This window comes from Schistocerca piceifrons, chromosome 2 (assembly GCF_021461385.2).
Source record: "Schistocerca piceifrons isolate TAMUIC-IGC-003096 chromosome 2, iqSchPice1.1, whole genome shotgun sequence".
Taxonomy (NCBI): domain Eukaryota; kingdom Metazoa; phylum Arthropoda; class Insecta; order Orthoptera; family Acrididae; genus Schistocerca; species Schistocerca piceifrons.
This window is the reverse complement of record NC_060139.1, coordinates 402647889-402665508: the sequence shown is the minus strand read 5'-3', so window position 1 is coordinate 402665508 and position 17620 is coordinate 402647889. Positions and strand designations below refer to the sequence as shown.

The following is a 17620-nucleotide window of genomic DNA, read 5'->3' as shown; positions in this document are numbered from 1 at the left end:
CCAAACCGGGAAATGATGCGACCATAAAAAACAGTCCAAATAGCTATAATTGACATTCTTGTTGTGTGAGCTGTGGCCCCATCCTACTGAAACCAAACTTGCTGGATAGGAATATGTTTTCTTCTTAGTTGAGGTAGGAAGAATTCAGTGATCATCTGTCTACAACGTTCCAAAGTTACAGTAACAATGGTCCCATTATCGTCTTGGAAATAGTACGGACCAATAACATCTGTATCTGTTACAGCACACCAGTTATCTTGGGACTGTGTAGTGGCCTCTCATGCAATAGTTTTGGATTTTCACTGGCCCAATAACGATAATTCTGTTGATTTACCATGTTGTTCAAATGAAAATGTTGTCATTTTGTTAAGTATGGCTTCCATTTCTTGAGCAAAATTTAGCTGCTGTACATAATCTCTAGGTCTCAATTGTTGCACCATAGCCATTTTGAAGGGATGAAATTCTAGATAAATATGCAAAATACACATTACTGAACGATTACCGAGGCCCAGTTCAGGAGAATGTCTTCTAGCAGATTGACCAGGACCATGCAGTATGGCTTGCAGAACTCTTTCAACATTTTCTGCAGTACTGAGCGAGGAGCACCAGGAGGTTTTCTATTCATCACCGTCCTTCGTAAATGAAATGATTCAGCCCAATGTGAAATGGTGTTATGAGTGGAAAACTATTGTGCCTCACAAGATTGAAATGGTGATGAACTTAAGCTGAACTGCAATGACAGACTCATTATTATGCACAAAACTATCCTAAGCAAATACACAATGTTGCACAGACCACGGCTCCATGATATCGACTAAAAAAAAAATGGCAGGAGCTACTAAACACATGACCACATCAGTCCCTTGCTCCTACCACCTGAGCACAGCCTGTCCTTTCTGCCTCTTGTATTTAATTTTCTATTTTTTGAGGTGAATCCATAATTCTTTCTGATGAAATTCTGGTAATAACTCAGTTAATCCTGTCTTACATATATCATTCTGTAAATGCTAACGCGAATCATTGTCTGAAATGAACAGTTTCTACCTGTTTGCTTTTTGGAGCAGTACAAAACATAATTATCATTTCTGTTATGTTTGTTACAAACATGAATAAAGAAAGAAATGTTCCAGATTTTACTGCACTAATCTTCTTTCCTCATTATCACTGCAGTACTGGAGACTGTGTATTTAAAAATTCCTACAAATGAATATTGTTACAAATAATCCACTACGATTCAAAAGAAACAATTATGCACATAATTACAATACCAGATGGAAAAAACGACATTCATTACTCCATGTTATGTTGTCTTTACCACAAAATGGGGTGCACAATGCTGCCATAAAGATTTTTGATCTCTTACCGAGTTATGTAAAATGTCTGACAGACAGCAAAGTAAAATTTGAAAACAAGCTGAGAGAGTTTCTCCTTGTTAACTCCTTCTATTACTGTAATGTGTAGAAGTTGGTGGGTAGGACTTATTGGAAAACAAAACTAACTAACTAACTCAGTTGAAGTGGCATGAACACATAAACATACTTGCAAACAGAATGTTATAAGCATGTTATGCCATTCAGAATCCTGTCATCAGTGTGCAAAAGCCAGAGTCATTTAGTTACATACTATTCATACGTACACTCAATTTTTAGCTATGGAATGCTTTTTCTGGAGAACAAATAAAGGAAACATAACACAATTTTTAAACTGCAGAAAAGTACCATAAGAATAATGACCAAAAATAGTAGTTGAGCTCACTGTAAGTATCTGTTAAAAACACTGTGGATTTTTACATGTGCCTTGTGAATATATGCACCAATCAGTTTTACACATCAAAAATAACTGCATGAACAGCTTTGTTCACAAGATATCGACTGAACTTACATTTACCAAAAAAGAATAAACATAAAGTGGAAAACTGCATTTTCTGCCATGCTACAAAATGATACAATAAATTACCAAAGGAGATTAAAAAAACTGCTAAAACAAACTGATTTATAACAGCAGTTAAAAAGTACCTATTAAGCAATACATTTTACATACTGAAGAATTACTGAGATAACCCAGAGTAGGGGTTTGGTATGTAACACAAATAAATAATAATATTAATAATGATGATAAAACATCTAACATCCCACATAACACTTTCACGCTATATTTTTTCCTTCTTTTACCTTTTCCTCCCAACACTATGAAATGTATGATACTATCACATCATCCTCTTTCTCAGCTCAGCAATTCATTCATTATAGTGGGATGCTGGCTCAGTTTTTCAGGTTAGGGAATGGGAAGTTGCAGTGCACAAAATGGATCTGATATAGCTGACAGCATGTGTAGTGTTATGAAACAATGTGTGTATAACGTGAGCAGTGACTGGGAGTGACGAATGAATGAACACTGTAGCATTAGCCTTTTTCATTATTAAATAACTTATTTGTAAAACAGTATTGAACACTAGGGGTAAGCCAAATGGGGCAGCACTGCTTTAAACAGGGTGGTCTTACATTTGGGAGGGTGAAGGTTCCTAACTTCATCCAGCCGTCTTTTCTGTGGTACCTCATAAATTATTTCAGGCAAATGCCAGGATAGTTGCTACTATGTGGCCACAGCAGACTACCTGTTTTGTCCTTGTCATACTAGATCTGTAAGCTTATATATGTGAATAACTCCATTTTTGTTGTTCTTAAATTGTAATAGCAAGACATGTCCATTATCCTCAAAAAGGAGACCAATGGATGAATAAAACTACTACTACTGACCATATCTGCTGGAACAATAATGATGTCTTCATCCATATTTACATCACTGTGAAGTTTCTTCACACTGTTCATTATGTATTTGTACGTTGGATCTTGGCTGATTCCAATTTTGATATCAAATCACAACATAGTCTGTAAGCTTTCCAGAGAGTCCAACTGTGTCTACCCCCCCCCCCCCCCCCCCCATGCTGAGTATTTGCACAACTAAGTGCTCAAGGTTTTTGTTTTTAATGAAGTAAACACCAGAAAAACTAACCACCTAGCTTCATACCTTCTGACAATGTGCCACACAGCAGAAATAAAATATTAGCCAGAGAAATGTGTCTGAAGACCATGAATGCCAACAGCTATGTGTCATCAAGTATGCTGAGCACAATGCTGATCCATAATGCTGCATTCCCACAAAAAACTGACAGCACATGCTCACCTTAATCCCTTGGGAAGAATAGGTGAAAAAAGAAGTCAGGATAATAGAAAAAAATATCACTAGAAGCACTGCTGGCAAATAAAATTTTAGTGCAACAAACACAAAAATGGCGTGAACAGTACTGAGTGCTTGGATATGCAAATAAGTCAGTTTTCAGCATAAAGTAGATAGCAGTAATGCCATCTGTGTTCTATATGTAATTAAAGATTATGTAGTACATTTCTTGTTCAGAAATCACATTTGAACTTTGTTTGTTTGTCATATTATGGATCAAGTAAGAAGGAGAAAATCTACAAGAATGAGTCTGAAATTGTTAGGATTATTGTATACCAAGACTGCAGTTTATGATTCTACAATATTGCTGCCCACATTGGCCGATATCTCACAAGCGAATATGAAATTTATGGCTTCAGGAGGGCCATACTCAATGCCATGCACGATCTTAATAGCCCCAGTGTAATAGAACTGGTTGGTTGGGTTGGATTGTTTTGTGAGAAGCGACCAAACAGCGAGGTCATCGGTCTCATTGGATTAGGGAAGGATGGGGAAGGAAGTCGGCTGTGCCCTTTCAAAGGAATCATCCCAGCATTTGCCTGGAGTGATTTAGGGAAATCACGGAAAACCTAAATCAGGATGGCTGGACGCGGGATTGAACCGTCGTCCTCCCGAATGCGAGTCCAGTGTGCTACCACTGTGCCACCTCACTCGAACTGGTTGGTACTCCTGTCTCCATTACATATTGTAGAATACAATACTTTCATTAAATTCATAATGCAATCAAACCGACTGAGACTCTAACATAATTCACTCTTATATTTTTTCATAAACAGAAATAATATATAAATTTGACACAATTTTTATTTCCAATTTAATGTGAGACTGTAATTATATTTTAAAATTATTGTCATTATTCCTATTTGTGTAATTTATTCTCAAAATATTTCTAAAATAAGTATTTAATTATAATGGAACTCTTTGAGTGTGAAGGATCAATGTAAGATGGTACTGATATAAAAGCAGTGCCTTGATTTCTAACATTAGACTTGTACTTGCTCCATTCCAGATCTCTACTGTGAGGTCCTCAACTCATTGAGACTGCACCCTCATCAAATTTTATAATGTTCCTTGTACGGCTGCTTGAGGCCAACTTTCTACAAGGCTGTTGTCTAATTTTGTTGAGTTATCAGAGAAGTGATATTAGAAGAGCTGATTATGTGGTTGTTTGTCTTCTTCTTGTTTTGTGAGGAACCATAATAAGGTGGTCACTTACAGGAGCACTTTTTGGGGATCCACTTGTTGTGAAGATCAGGAACAAATGACTGAATTACTGGGATAGTGTGGGACACACTACATATCACAGAAAAATGCTCTGAAGACCAACTTTTGCATCGCAAACCATGGCTATTAATAACAATAATATTACAATGAACATACAATGTCAGCATTAAAAAATGTTTACACCATTCAAGTAATCCTCACTATCAGTCATTTGACACCCAGTGCTGAAAAAAAGCCTCATGCAAACTTTTCTATACATTAAAGTCTTATGCTGTATTCACCCATGTCACTCCAGTGCATTTTTTTTTAAAGTCTTCTACTCATATTCTATAATTATGCCATTTTAGTCTTTTCTTATTTCTTGGAATACAGCAATAGAACTTCCTCGGTCCACCTACATGTATCTCATTCTCATTACAGCTATTATTATGTATTCCACTTCAATCTGTTCCATGAACATTCATCTCTCCATAGCTTACTTAGCAACTCCCATTGTCTTAATGGTCTTCAAATTCTAAGATAAAAGTTTATTTCAGATTCTTTTTCTATTAAGGATACATACTTCTCGCAAGTGCAACTTTCTCTCACTCTCTCTCTCTCTCTCTCTCTCTCTCTCTCTCTCTCTCTCTCTCACACACACACACACACACACACACACACACACACACTTCAGTTGCCAGATTGCCAGAGACTGCAGTCATGTGCATGTGAGTTGCATTTGCATGTGTGTGTGTGTGTGTGTGTGTGTGTGTGTGTGTGTGTGTGTCTGTCATCTGTTATTGATGAAGGCCATACTGGCCGAAAGCTAATTTGTGACAGTCTTTTCGTTGTGCCTATCTGCAACTCAGCATCTCTGCTATATGGAGAGTAGCAAATATGGCAAGTAGCAAGGTGAGTGCAGGTTTTCTCGGTGAATTTCATATATGAAGTCTTCACGGGTTGTCAGCCGAGTAGTGTCGTCGTCTCGTAGCTACGGCTGACAACCCATGAAGACTTCATATATGGTGAGTAGCAAATTTCCTTTTCATAATATTGTTACATTCCATACTAAATTTTCCACTGTTTGAAAAGCAGGTTTATCATGTTCCAGTTGGCCAGAAGGCACTGACTCCTATGCATGTATGAGTTCATTTTTAATGGTCATTCACGAGTGATATATCTTACAGTAGTTAACATATCATAGATATAATCAGTAAACTAATACCATCCACATAATTTATTTGCCAGCTTTTTTGGGTGGTAGTGGAGTATATTGTCTTTACTCTGTATGTAATGTAGTCAGCTAAACAAGACTCACACTTTGTGTCTTGTGTGGAGCATCTATTAAAGTTGATCTAATAACACATACGGCCTCTCCTAATGTGCTGCAAAATTACACCATCTTGTGGCAGGATTGACATGACTTATATCAAATCTATTATTTGAGAAGAATAGCTGATGTGTCTACGTGAAGTCTCACCTGCATTTAATTCCTGCCCATTTATAACAAAACCACACAGACTCATCACAAAAACAAGATACACATTTGACAGTTCATAATGTGTTTCCAGGAAGGACTTTACCCAGTAAAAGAGTGTGGAATTCATATGTTGTCACCAATGCTTGTTGATTAGTTCAGTACTATGACTCAGCCTTGTGAAATGCTTATCAATAGTGAGCCAACAGAATGATTAAAACTGTGCACCAGACCAGTTCTTAATTTTGAAACTTTCACCCAGCTAACTTAGCCACCTGTGTTTTAATCTGACAAGGATTTTCTCCTGCAGTTGCTAATTCCACACAAGGCCTTACACAATATTGTAGGAATAGTTCTTTCAGGAGTAGGACTAATGCGTGTTACATATGCTTCAGCTGCGTGGGGTACCTTGCATGGAGTAACACACTGCATGAGAAAAATCACTCATTAAAGTGAAAAATCACTCATTAAAAGCTGAATATCTGGGATGGAATCCTGAGAGGGGGCAGGCCAAAAAACAGTGAAGAAGGAAGGAAGATTTATTTGAGGATAAGAGAAAATGAGCCACAGGTGGATAAAAAAAATTAAGCAGAAGTATATGAAAGAATTATGGAGATATTAAATCTGCAAGAGGGGAAGGGAGTGAAAGAATAGGAACAGTGAGGGAAAAGGAGAATGTAGAGGGACTGGTTGGTGCACAGAAAATAAGTTTGGTAAAAACAATTGTGGACTGACAACAAGCACTACAGAAGATTCATGTTAGTGGTGTATTACTAAATTTATGATGTCTGATGTAGGAGAATGATTTCAACATGTGTGGTTCAGAGAAGTTTATTACAGAAGGAGTATACAGATAGCCTCCTACCAAGACAGCAGAAGCCAAAACAAGTCTATGGTTTCTTCAAGGATAGTTTATTGCAGGAATATATCAAACACGTCAATTTCAAACTGAATAACATATTTCATCATCATTATATATATAAAATTCAAACCATGTATAGACTTACATCACCAATTTCCATTTCAGTTCTCATAACATTGCTTTTAATACTTTTTATTAGGGGTCACAAGAACCTGGAAGAGACTAAAATATTAAATTTATGATTTTGAAAGAAGAAGACCAAAACACTTGAAATGGCGAAAAACTTACGTTAGTGATTTGATGTTCGAGATACTGATTGTAAATTGAAGAAAGATATGTTAATATAGAAGTCTGGTTAAGCTGCTGTTCATTCTGGTCATCATCTTCTAACATGCAGATCCATTTAATTTTTATTGTCATTCTGCATCTATTTTGTAGGATTATTCAAAAGCTTGAGACAGTGACTGTGATTCATGTGTTAAAGAAAATATTGTTCTTTAATGATCACTTGTGTATAATTGATTGTAGCAGTAATTCGGTCTTGCAGTGCATGTTGCCTGTCTTGATCAACAATCACCCCTTCAAACTTATTTTCTGTTTCTACAGATCTTGTCAGGTTGATAAGAGATTTCGAACAACATTCTTTTTGCAGAACTAATGAGCTGCAGCCATGTGGAATTTGAGGTTATGTTACTTTACATGTAATCAGAGAAACGAAAAGAAAGTTTAAGTCTCCCACACCATTTTTATTAAAAAGTTTTTGATGGTGCTGAGCCATAGTCACACAGTATTTTTTCAATGAATAATCCACCATTTGGCTGTGTAGTACCGTATTTTTCTTCTATACTATCTAGATTTTGGCTTTTATGTCATTACCGAACACAATGCTTAGAGTTCTTAGACCATTTATACAGCATATCTGGTAACACTGTATTTGATAATGGCACGAAAGCCAAAATCTGGATATTACAGAAGAAAAATACAGTAATATACAATCAAATGGCAGTTTATTCTAAAAAAAAGACAATTTTTATTCATCCTCCAAATCTAAGTGTATAAAAATTAAGACAACTGACAAGACGCTTTCTCCCATCATATTTCACACATACGTTTGGCCGTAATATGGACCTGTCATAACAAAACTTCCAGGAAAATTATATTATACATCACAGAAAAATATCAGGAGAAAGTGTACTTGTTGAGTTTAGCATAACCTCATTAGGCAAATATAAAAGTTTCAGTTTCAGAGTTAAGAATATATTTTGCACATTGTTGTGTGTCTTGGATTTTATACTCTCCCCCCGGTCTATCTGTTTGTCTGTCTGCCTGAAAAACCCAATAATAAAATATTAATAAGCTACCTTGAACGAAATGTGCAAAATTTAATTAAAGTAGCTTTTCCAGCTAGAATGGAAAATCCAGGATGGAATAAAATAAATATATGAAGACAGATAAGTGCTCAACAAATAAACACTATGTCATTTAACCAGTGCATATTATCTACAAATCAATAATAAAATAATGTCACAGAAAAAAAGAATCATTTTCCGTATCTGTTTGTTACAAACATGGAATAATCAATGAGCAGAAAATGTTCATGTTTATTGATGTATTTCATTATAAACGTCATTTCCAAAACCACAACATTCTCACCAGTTACAAGAGTTGTCTTACTGCATATAACAATTTAAAAAAACTTACTGTAGCATCAATTTTAGTTTGCGTTTGAATTTATTACACATGTAAGACCAGTATGAAACACACACATAAAATTATCATCATTGGTGCAACATACATAGTACTAAGACAAAGTCTTGTCATATCAGATAAAATATAATTATTGTATTCTTTTAATCAAGCTGTGTTTGAACTTACTAAATGCTGTGGTAACATGTTGTTTTGTAACAATATAGCAGAGCATCATATAAGTCAGTATAAGTAAACATTGAATGAATTGAGCTATCTGCATGTATTTTTTACTCAGTGACTTGGGTAAGGACGCACAAATGGTCAATAACAAAGTAATGTAGTTTGATAGCACCACATGTTTTTTCCAATGTATTCTTTGATTGACGACATTGCTTTAAAAGGTAAATTAAGTCTCATGAAAGCAGCAAGGGCACTGTTCCTATAAACTCCAATCATATATACAATTAACAATTGATTTTTCTTCATTCTATATTTTCCCATGTCCATTGTTGCACTAAACTATCTTTCCACCTACACAGTGCATTTTGTGTATGGGAAAAAGAAAAGAGGGGGGGTTCTGTCTGTGCAAATAAACAGCTGACAGAAAAGATCTACATTGTGTTGAGAAATTCTGTCTTCCACGAAATTGGGCACAAAAATAATACAGTGGAAGTTTTGTGAGTTTCACTTCAGATTAATCATGAATATGAATCTTTGAAAATACATACATGACAGTCATGGATGAAGCAACTCAAGAACAGCAAGACAAATGGGGGAAACAATCTACAGATTAAATAAAAGGAATGGAATGCCAGAGAGATTTGAAGGATAGTAATAATGAGATAGGCAGAAAACGATCTTGACAGAAAGATCCAGAGAGTAACAAAATTCTGTACGCGACAGTGATTTTCCACTGGCTGACATAGTTCTTGCACCAGGTACACATGGGATCCACAAGCACTGGGGAAAAAACATTCACTGCCTCATCCAGAAACTGGTTTTCAATGTTAATGATTACTCTAACACATTTGTCATAAAACACATGACAGACATCAGAAATAGTGAACACTAACCATCCCATCTCCATACGAAATTTCTTGAAAACTCCTAGCCTTTTCATTTTCACACATTATTTTTTGCTATTAGTTTGATATTTCTGAATTTCATGATCTTATTTAACTGCCCCAAGTTTTGTGTTTAGGAGCCCCTATCACAGTGTGAAGTATTATCCTTTACTCGTATTCTTTGCATATTCAACAAACAATGCCTCTTTGTTTTGTACTGGCAACAGCTTCTATTGTATTCTTTGTCAGTCTACCCGATAGTCTGTTCACTAAAACTTGTAACCTCTCCTTACATTCCTTATTCGTCCAGCTTTTAGTACAGTTATCCTTCATTCACTTCAATTATTCCAATGTAAATCTGTTCCTTCACTTTGACGTGTGAGGAAGCAAGATACAACTCTGCAATAACATAATACAAGTGTAAAAGGCAATAGCTATACTTTATGTATGTCTAGAATGGTGAATTCATTCCTAATTTTGTACCAAATTCAAGTCTTGCCCGTTTCTGATATCGAACATTGACCCTGAAAGAAAAAAAAAAGAAAATTGAGTGTTACAATTTTATACGAAAAATTCATTCTCCACAAAATAAAAATAATCTTAAAAGTGTGGCAACATGTGTTGTTTACAACACAGATTATTTTCTGTGTCCAGATTAATTCTAATGTAAATTTCATCTTGTGATAAACATCACTACAAAAAGGTGGCTCTTTAAGAAGGAAAGCTCTATATTTATTGTACACAGTAATTTGAGTCAGGAACAGCGTGAAAATCTTCCGCAGTTATTTTTGTGATGAAACTACTGGCTCTGTGTGTTTACTGTTCCTAATTTAGTTAAATATGGTAGGGTAAATTCTGTCAGAAAATAAATAATTTACTAGTATAGGTGATAACTCACTGAACAGTAGAAGCACTGAGTCATCAACAGGCAACAAAAAAGAATGTAAACTTCAATAGCTTCGGGACAAAGTCCTTTTTCTCCATTATTTCCTTTAGTAAAGCTAAGTAGTAAGTGGTTCCCCCACTTCCTCACAAGTTAAACAAAATAATGACATAACTATATACTTCATCTATGTCTAAGGTGTTAGAATTGAATATGATTTGCATGAGGGGAAAATGTAAAACAATGACATATGTGATCAACATAATAATTGGCAACCAATGCTGTACAATTGCAATGAAGACATGGGATGTTCAATTGACTCTTTTATTAGAACATGTTACGTGTTTCGGGATTACACCCACCTTCAGACATCACAAACTTCAACTCCTTCCTAACCACCCAGGCACACACCATTGACAACTCAAAGAAAGTGTCCAATAACATATGACTATAACTGCGACACAAGCAGTCTTGAGCGTATGTGCTCTGCTTCAAGACTGCTTGTGTCGTAGTTATAGTCACATCTTATTGGACACTTTCTTTGAGTTGTCACGGGTGTACGCCTGGTTGGTTAGGAAGGAGTTGAAGTTTGTGATGTCTGAAGATGGGTGTAATCCCAAAAGGCATAACATGTTCTAATAAAAGAGTCAATTGACCATCTCATGACTTTATTGCAATTGTACAGCATTGTGCCAACTATTAACACAAAAATGATCGCAGGCCTCAGACTGGATTTTATGTCCTGTATATCATATGTGATCATACAATGTGGGCTTCCATGGCTGTGACTAAGTGTGTGTGTGAGTTGCACTTGCATGAAGAGAGAGAGAGAGCAAGAGAGAGAGAGAGAGAGAGAGAGAGAGAGAGAGAGAGAGAGAGAGAGAGAGAGAGAGAGAGTGTTTTGTCTTCTTAAAATCAAAGCCTTTTGGCCGAAAGCTCAAATGTATAGCAGTCTTTTTGTTGAGCCTCCCTGAGACTCAACATCTCCCCTATAGCATTGTCATTATTCAATTCTGGATTTTCAACTGTTTGATTTTAATGCACAAAAATGTGCACGATATGTATGGTTTGGTTATTGTTTGACTTTACGCAGAGTGACTGGAAATGATGGACTCAATTCTGTACTTCAGTGTTTTACAAAATATACATGGTATGTTATGGATATAAGTTGCATTTAATTATGCTGACATGAAAGTTTATAGATGTTCACTGTGAACTCCCACCCCTGCTTCTCCCTCTCACAGCTACAAGGTTAACATACAGATAGTAGAAGAATTCATCCCACAGCCAATGAAGAAAGTGTTTTGTAACTGAGTTCACTGCAGCTGTGATACAGTGTTCTGGTTCATACAGTGCTGCTACTTCTTTTGTGGGACATTGCCTTAGCAAAGGCTCTTTCAGGTCAGATGGAAGGGTTTCATGCTCAAATGAGAGCTGTAGTGTAGCTATGGCCATGGTCAACTGACCTGGACAGGCCTTGTTGCAGAAATCAAATAAAAATGTATCCCTCAAAGCATGGCAAGGAGGGGGCAGGGTTGTGGGAAAGGGGGGGGGGGGAGGGGGTGTCTCTTTAGATGAGGTGTAGGCAGGCTCCATAAAAACATAAACCCTGTTGAGTGCAAATCATAATCCAACTAACCCAGAGTACTGTGAGGGTTCTCTCCTCCTTGATACGATCTTCTTTCTCATTTCAGAGGGACCCCGCCTTCTACTAGACATCTCCTGTGAAATGACTACTATTATCTAGTAACAGGTGCTGGTAGGTTCACACACAAGGATTTAAATTCTGATCAACAAAAACTACTTGTTATGGAACAAGAACAGAGTCTCATGGTGCTCCTGAGTCAAATCCAATTCTGTGTTTTCTACAGGTCTCTATAGGTACCAAGTCCCATGATCATAGAACTTTGTCATGGATGGAGCTCCATCGCACACCACAGTGTTCTTTAGATTCTGAGCCCTGCCTGCTCTGACGTCACGAGCAGCCATTTGGTGCCCCCAGACTATCTCCAGCATAAATTACCACACCAACCCAAACAGTATTTAATTTACTTTTACCTATCACTATTATTACTTAAACCTATTCTTTTGCAGTCCAGTTCTCACCCTTATATATGGTTCTGTAAACACACACACACACACACACACACACACACACACACACACACACACACACACACACACACAATCTCAAATCAGCAGCAAGGGTGCATCTCACCAACTCCCACTGACAACCGTGTGCATCTGCACTCTTACAGGACAAATTATGACTCAAATGTTTGAAGGGGTGACAACCTGCCTTGGTAAAACCCAAAAAGTTGAGAAAATGCAATGAAAAGAAGGTAAATGTATTAGTGGAAGCAGACATGACCAAGGAAGAAGAAAAATAAATTCTGAAACCAGGTATTTATATAGAAACATGGCTTGTATGATCTTTGTTTTACCAGGGTATCTTAAAAGTAGTTCCAAATTAAAGAATCAAATTGAAGCCTGGGGTCATGTCCCTCCAAGATAAACTAGACTGGGAATACAATCCTAGAAAAGTGAAAGGCAATCTTATTTTATTGGAATCTAAGGAAAGACATGATCTGGGTACAGGATTCACTGTAAACAGCCACAATAAACACTTACTGGTTGGTTTTCACAGGTTATTTTTCAATTATAGTATAACTAACCTTTCCCCTGTGGCTTTGCCTATATGTTTCTCCAACATATATATTGAATTCACTCCTTTCTCCTCCTTTCTGTTTCCACCTCCTACCCCCTCAGTCTGGCCACTTCATTCTCATCTGTCTATCTCCCTCCCACCCACCATCTCTCTCTTCATTTTCTCCTCCCCCTCTCTTTGTCCATTTCCTTCATCCCCCCTCTCTCTCTCTGACCATATCTCCCTCCCTCTCTCTCTTTCCATCTGGGAAATCGTTTCTTGCCCAACATATAGGCTGCCCTGCAAAACAGTTCTCCCTCTTCTTTTATCAACTGCTCACCACCCCTCTATACCTTACACCTGCCTCATACATCTCCCCCACATCCATTGTCTGACCACTTCTTCCTCCCCCTCACCCTGTCCATACCCTCCTCTATCATCTCAACCTGCAATACAGTTCAATAAAGCAGGCTGATAATATTCCCTCAATATTCCTGTCATGCTGGGCAGGCTACACACCAGTGGCTTGAAAATCAGTTATTTGTCCCTGACATACAGGCTGCCATGCAAAACAGGTTGACAAAGCAGGCTGATATTATTCAAACATGACATATCTGTCATAGAGGGCAGCCTACATGTCTGCGCCTGGGAAATCTTTTCTTGCCCAACATATAGGCTGCCCTGCAAAACAGTTTATCTGGCAGGCCAATACTGTTTTCACACAACATGCCTGTGCTGCAGTGCTGCCTGTAAGTGGGGGAGGGAAGGGGGAGCTGGAAAATACACTTTTTTGCCTGGATCTCTGCTCCTATTGGAGCTAGGAGGTTATAAACCCCACAGTGCTGGTACTTGTGAGGCCTGCTGTTTTGTGCTAAACTTGTTGAAATCCAGCCCGGGGTTTGGAAGAAGATCCCATACATACACATATACACTTTGCTTTAAATATTAATGCTCATGTGGCAGGAGAGGAATCTAAGGTGGCTGAAAACGTTCTCCTCTATGAACTTTTTGGAAGAACATACGATGACTGCCCAAATTATGATATCAAAATAACAACTGTACATCTCAATTCCCAAGTGCCAATAAAAAAAAAGAAGAAAAAGAAAGAAAAAAGAAATCAGTTCGACATTCTGATTACACAAGAAACATACAACTAGTTCTCATACAATTAATTTAATTTTATTTGTAATATTCCAAAACATGATTGCTGGATCCACACTGTTCCCAAACAAAAATATCCACATGGAAACATGAAAATCAAGCTGAATGGGATCATGCATTAATAGATGCTAGACTCAAATACAAGAAATCTCAGGGGCCCACAAAGACTTGGATCATTACCTGATATGGAGAAGAGTAAGTGCAAGGATATCTAAATCATAAAAATGAACTAGAACAAATTTTCAAAAATACAATGCAGCTGTCCTAGAAACAATTCAACCAATATACAGTATCTAATAGAGGCCTCAGGGAGCATACTGCATTAACATAATTGTTGTTTTGATATATGGCATTCAATTTCTAAGTGACTGACACCAACTGAAGACCTGTAGGAAATGGTTTGGATAACAATTAATATCACAGAAAATGAATGCTGAGAATGGAAAGTAGATTCAGAAGACACCTATGGTTTGAGGTTGAGTGCAAGACAGCAACTAAATAACAGAGATACTGAAGAAACTGAACTGGTAGATTCCTTAAGATGGATATAAATTATCATGAGGAAGTCTACTAACAAAGGTCCAAGAACTTATACTACAGCTCACACAGGGATCGTGAGGATAAGATCAGAATAACTACAACAGGCACAGAGGCATTGAAACAATCATTGCTCCCACACTCCACAAGTGAATAGAACAGGAAAAACCTCAAACTGGTACAATGGGATGTAGATGTAAATGCAGATGAATTAAAAGAATAAGGCATACAAAACAACATATAAAGAAACTCTACGAGAAGATTAAAGTAAGAATATGAAAAGAAGAGGAGAGATGAAAAGCATATGAACTGGGAGAGGGAGAGAGAGAGAGGGGAGAGGGGGCTGATATATGATTGTTGAATAAATGGAGTTACAGAGCAACTGCAACGAAATAAAAAAAAAATGCTTTAACAAAGTAATAAATGATGCACAGAAGCCATTTAGCTCTAAAAGCGGTCTAACCAAACTATAAAAGTAGTAAGGGAGGGGAAATGAATTTTCCAATGATGACACAAGCTATTTACTCAATAAAGCTAGCACAAGAAGTCCCTAGGAATGGAGAACAACAAAAATGTTAAAAGGAAGAAAAATCGTCTTCTCCACAGTTGGAGAAGTGCCAAGTGCCCTGAAATGACTAAAAAACACCAGGCAGCTGCAACAGAGAAAATCTCTGCAAAATTGCTAGAGCAAGAGTGTGATAAATTGGAACAGACCCATGTAAAAAAAAATATGACATCGATATGTAAACATGAGGAAATGCAGCAACAATGTAAGGAAGGAATGATATACACTCTGTACAGGAAAGGAGTGTGTACAAATTATCAAGACGTAAGACATTTATACTTGGGATGTATGGTTTTTTAAAATATTGTCCTCTTTGACTGCCTCATCATCTCCTTGAGGGAGGGAGGGAATCAACTATAACTCAGATATCACACCTTCAGGCCTTCAGTCTTGGTTTATGGTTCTGGAAACACAGCCATTTGAAACTAAATCCACATTTTTAATCAATGTGTATGTTCTTGACATCAACAGTGAATATTATAAACAAGCAACTTACAATAACAGATATGAGGAGTGTTCAAATAAGTACTGCAACTCATTTTTTTCCTTGGGTGATTTCAGTTGAAAGAATGTTGAATTTGTAGTTGGATGTCATGGAACATTTCCTCTTCAGCCCCCAAAATTTCATGAAGTCGAAATATGTGGTGGTACTATTATGTAACGTCCAAAATGACGTCATAAGAAATGGATTCCTAGCAGAGAGCTGTCATTGAGATTGAGGTTCTTTCTGTGGCATACTAGAGCATAGCAGATATTCATAAGCATTTGCAGAATTCTCTGGCGGTCAGCAAAAGCAAGATGAATCATTAGGTGAGGTGTCTGTCATCATCACAACAAGGCCACACAAACCTGTCTGATCTCCAGCCTGTTGGCCGGACACAAACAGCTGTCAGTCCTGCAATGTTGGAACATCCAGAGATTCTCAAAATGCTAACGAACTTCTTTTCTTCATGTCAATGCAAGGCCTCACACAAGTCTGCACACCTGAGAGGAGCTCACAAAATTTCACTTGATTATTCTTCCTCATCCATCCTAGGGCCTGGATCCTGTGCCTTCTAACTTCCATCTCTTGGGCCGAATGAAATATGCACTCCACAGGAAGCAATATGTGGATGATGGGAAGGTTATTGATGCAGCAAGATATTGGCTCTGATACTAAGCAGTAGAGTGGTACCATGCAGGCATACAGGCCCTCTCAGTTATCTGGCATAAGGTCATCACAGCGTACAGAGATTACATTGAAAAATAGGGTTTTGCAGTCAAAAGAATGGAGAATAATGTGATGTACTAGGATCCTGAATAAAACAAACTTGTTTTCAGAAAAAAATGTGTTGCATTACTTATTGAGCGCTATTTGTGTATTAGTAAGGATATGCATTTCAACAGTATGAAATAAATGGAACATCATAACAGAACATGTCTCATATATACAAATGAAAACATATTTCTACGAAAAATAATGGCATATATACTTACTTAATTTCTTCCCTTTTGATAAGTTCATTCACTGAAACTATTACAAAAGGAGAAATAATGCCAATAATGATGGCATTGTATGGCACTTGAATATCGGTCAAAATGGTGTCCGGATTTGACCACAACACAAAGAAACTTATACCAAAGAAAGACATCTGCAGCAGCAACCTACAACAGGAAATAGTAATACTGTACGACAAGAAAAACTAGTTCTGTACATCAATGGCCTCTTCTTGCTCAATACCAAAATGAAAGAAAAGTGGCATTTACACGTGAAAGACAGTACAGATATAGATGCAGTGATTTTGCTAAATGGGGAAAAACTGCAGGAAGAAATCTCCGTGAGGATAAGGAGCAGAAATGATCATATGTACATATGGCCAGTGATGCATTCTGAGGGAGGTGCACACACTTGAAGTTGGAAATATAAGGTGTTGAACACTGTAGAATATGACACTGATATTGGGACCAGGCAGGTGGCTCACTGGCATGAGGAAACCAAATGACTGTGTGGAATGTTCTTGATGACAACTGCCACTATCCATAACACTTACAATGCTTATTAACTATGGACTTAACTTTGCAGTGAAGGTTCTGTCACTGTTTTGTGGCATAGGCCATCCTGCTCGCAGACGAGGCTACCTTTATGATGGGCACTATCGTCAACCTTTACAAGAAGCACCTGTGGAGTATGGAGAATTCCCATAGGGTGTTGGCAGTGAACCATCAGCACTGGTTCAGCCTCGTGCGAGGGATTATTAGCAACTTCCTCTTGAGTATGGTGCTAAAACACTAGTACAGACGGAACATGCCCACCTC

At 37.4% G+C, this 17620-nt stretch overlaps 1 protein-coding gene across 7 annotated transcripts in view; it reads right to left on the bottom strand.

Annotated features, from left to right (window-relative positions):
- Positions 1–7330: 7330 nt before the first annotated feature.
- LOC124777828 (transmembrane protein 94) overlaps positions 7331–17620 on the bottom strand; it is a 495418-nt gene continuing 485128 nt past the window's right edge. For 3 of the 7 annotated variants that reach the window (XM_047253355.1, XM_047253356.1, XM_047253354.1), the window contains exons 26-27: positions 16802–16969; positions 7331–10056 (exon numbers count right to left, since the gene is read on the bottom strand). In XM_047253355.1, the coding sequence (XP_047109311.1) occupies positions 9984–10056; positions 16802–16969 (241 nt within the window). In that variant the 3' untranslated portion in view covers positions 7331–9983. Of the gene's footprint in view, positions 10057–16801; positions 16970–17620 lie in introns of those variants that run through there. The other 4 variants (XM_047253351.1, XM_047253353.1, XM_047253352.1 and 1 more) reach the window with 2 other exon arrangements.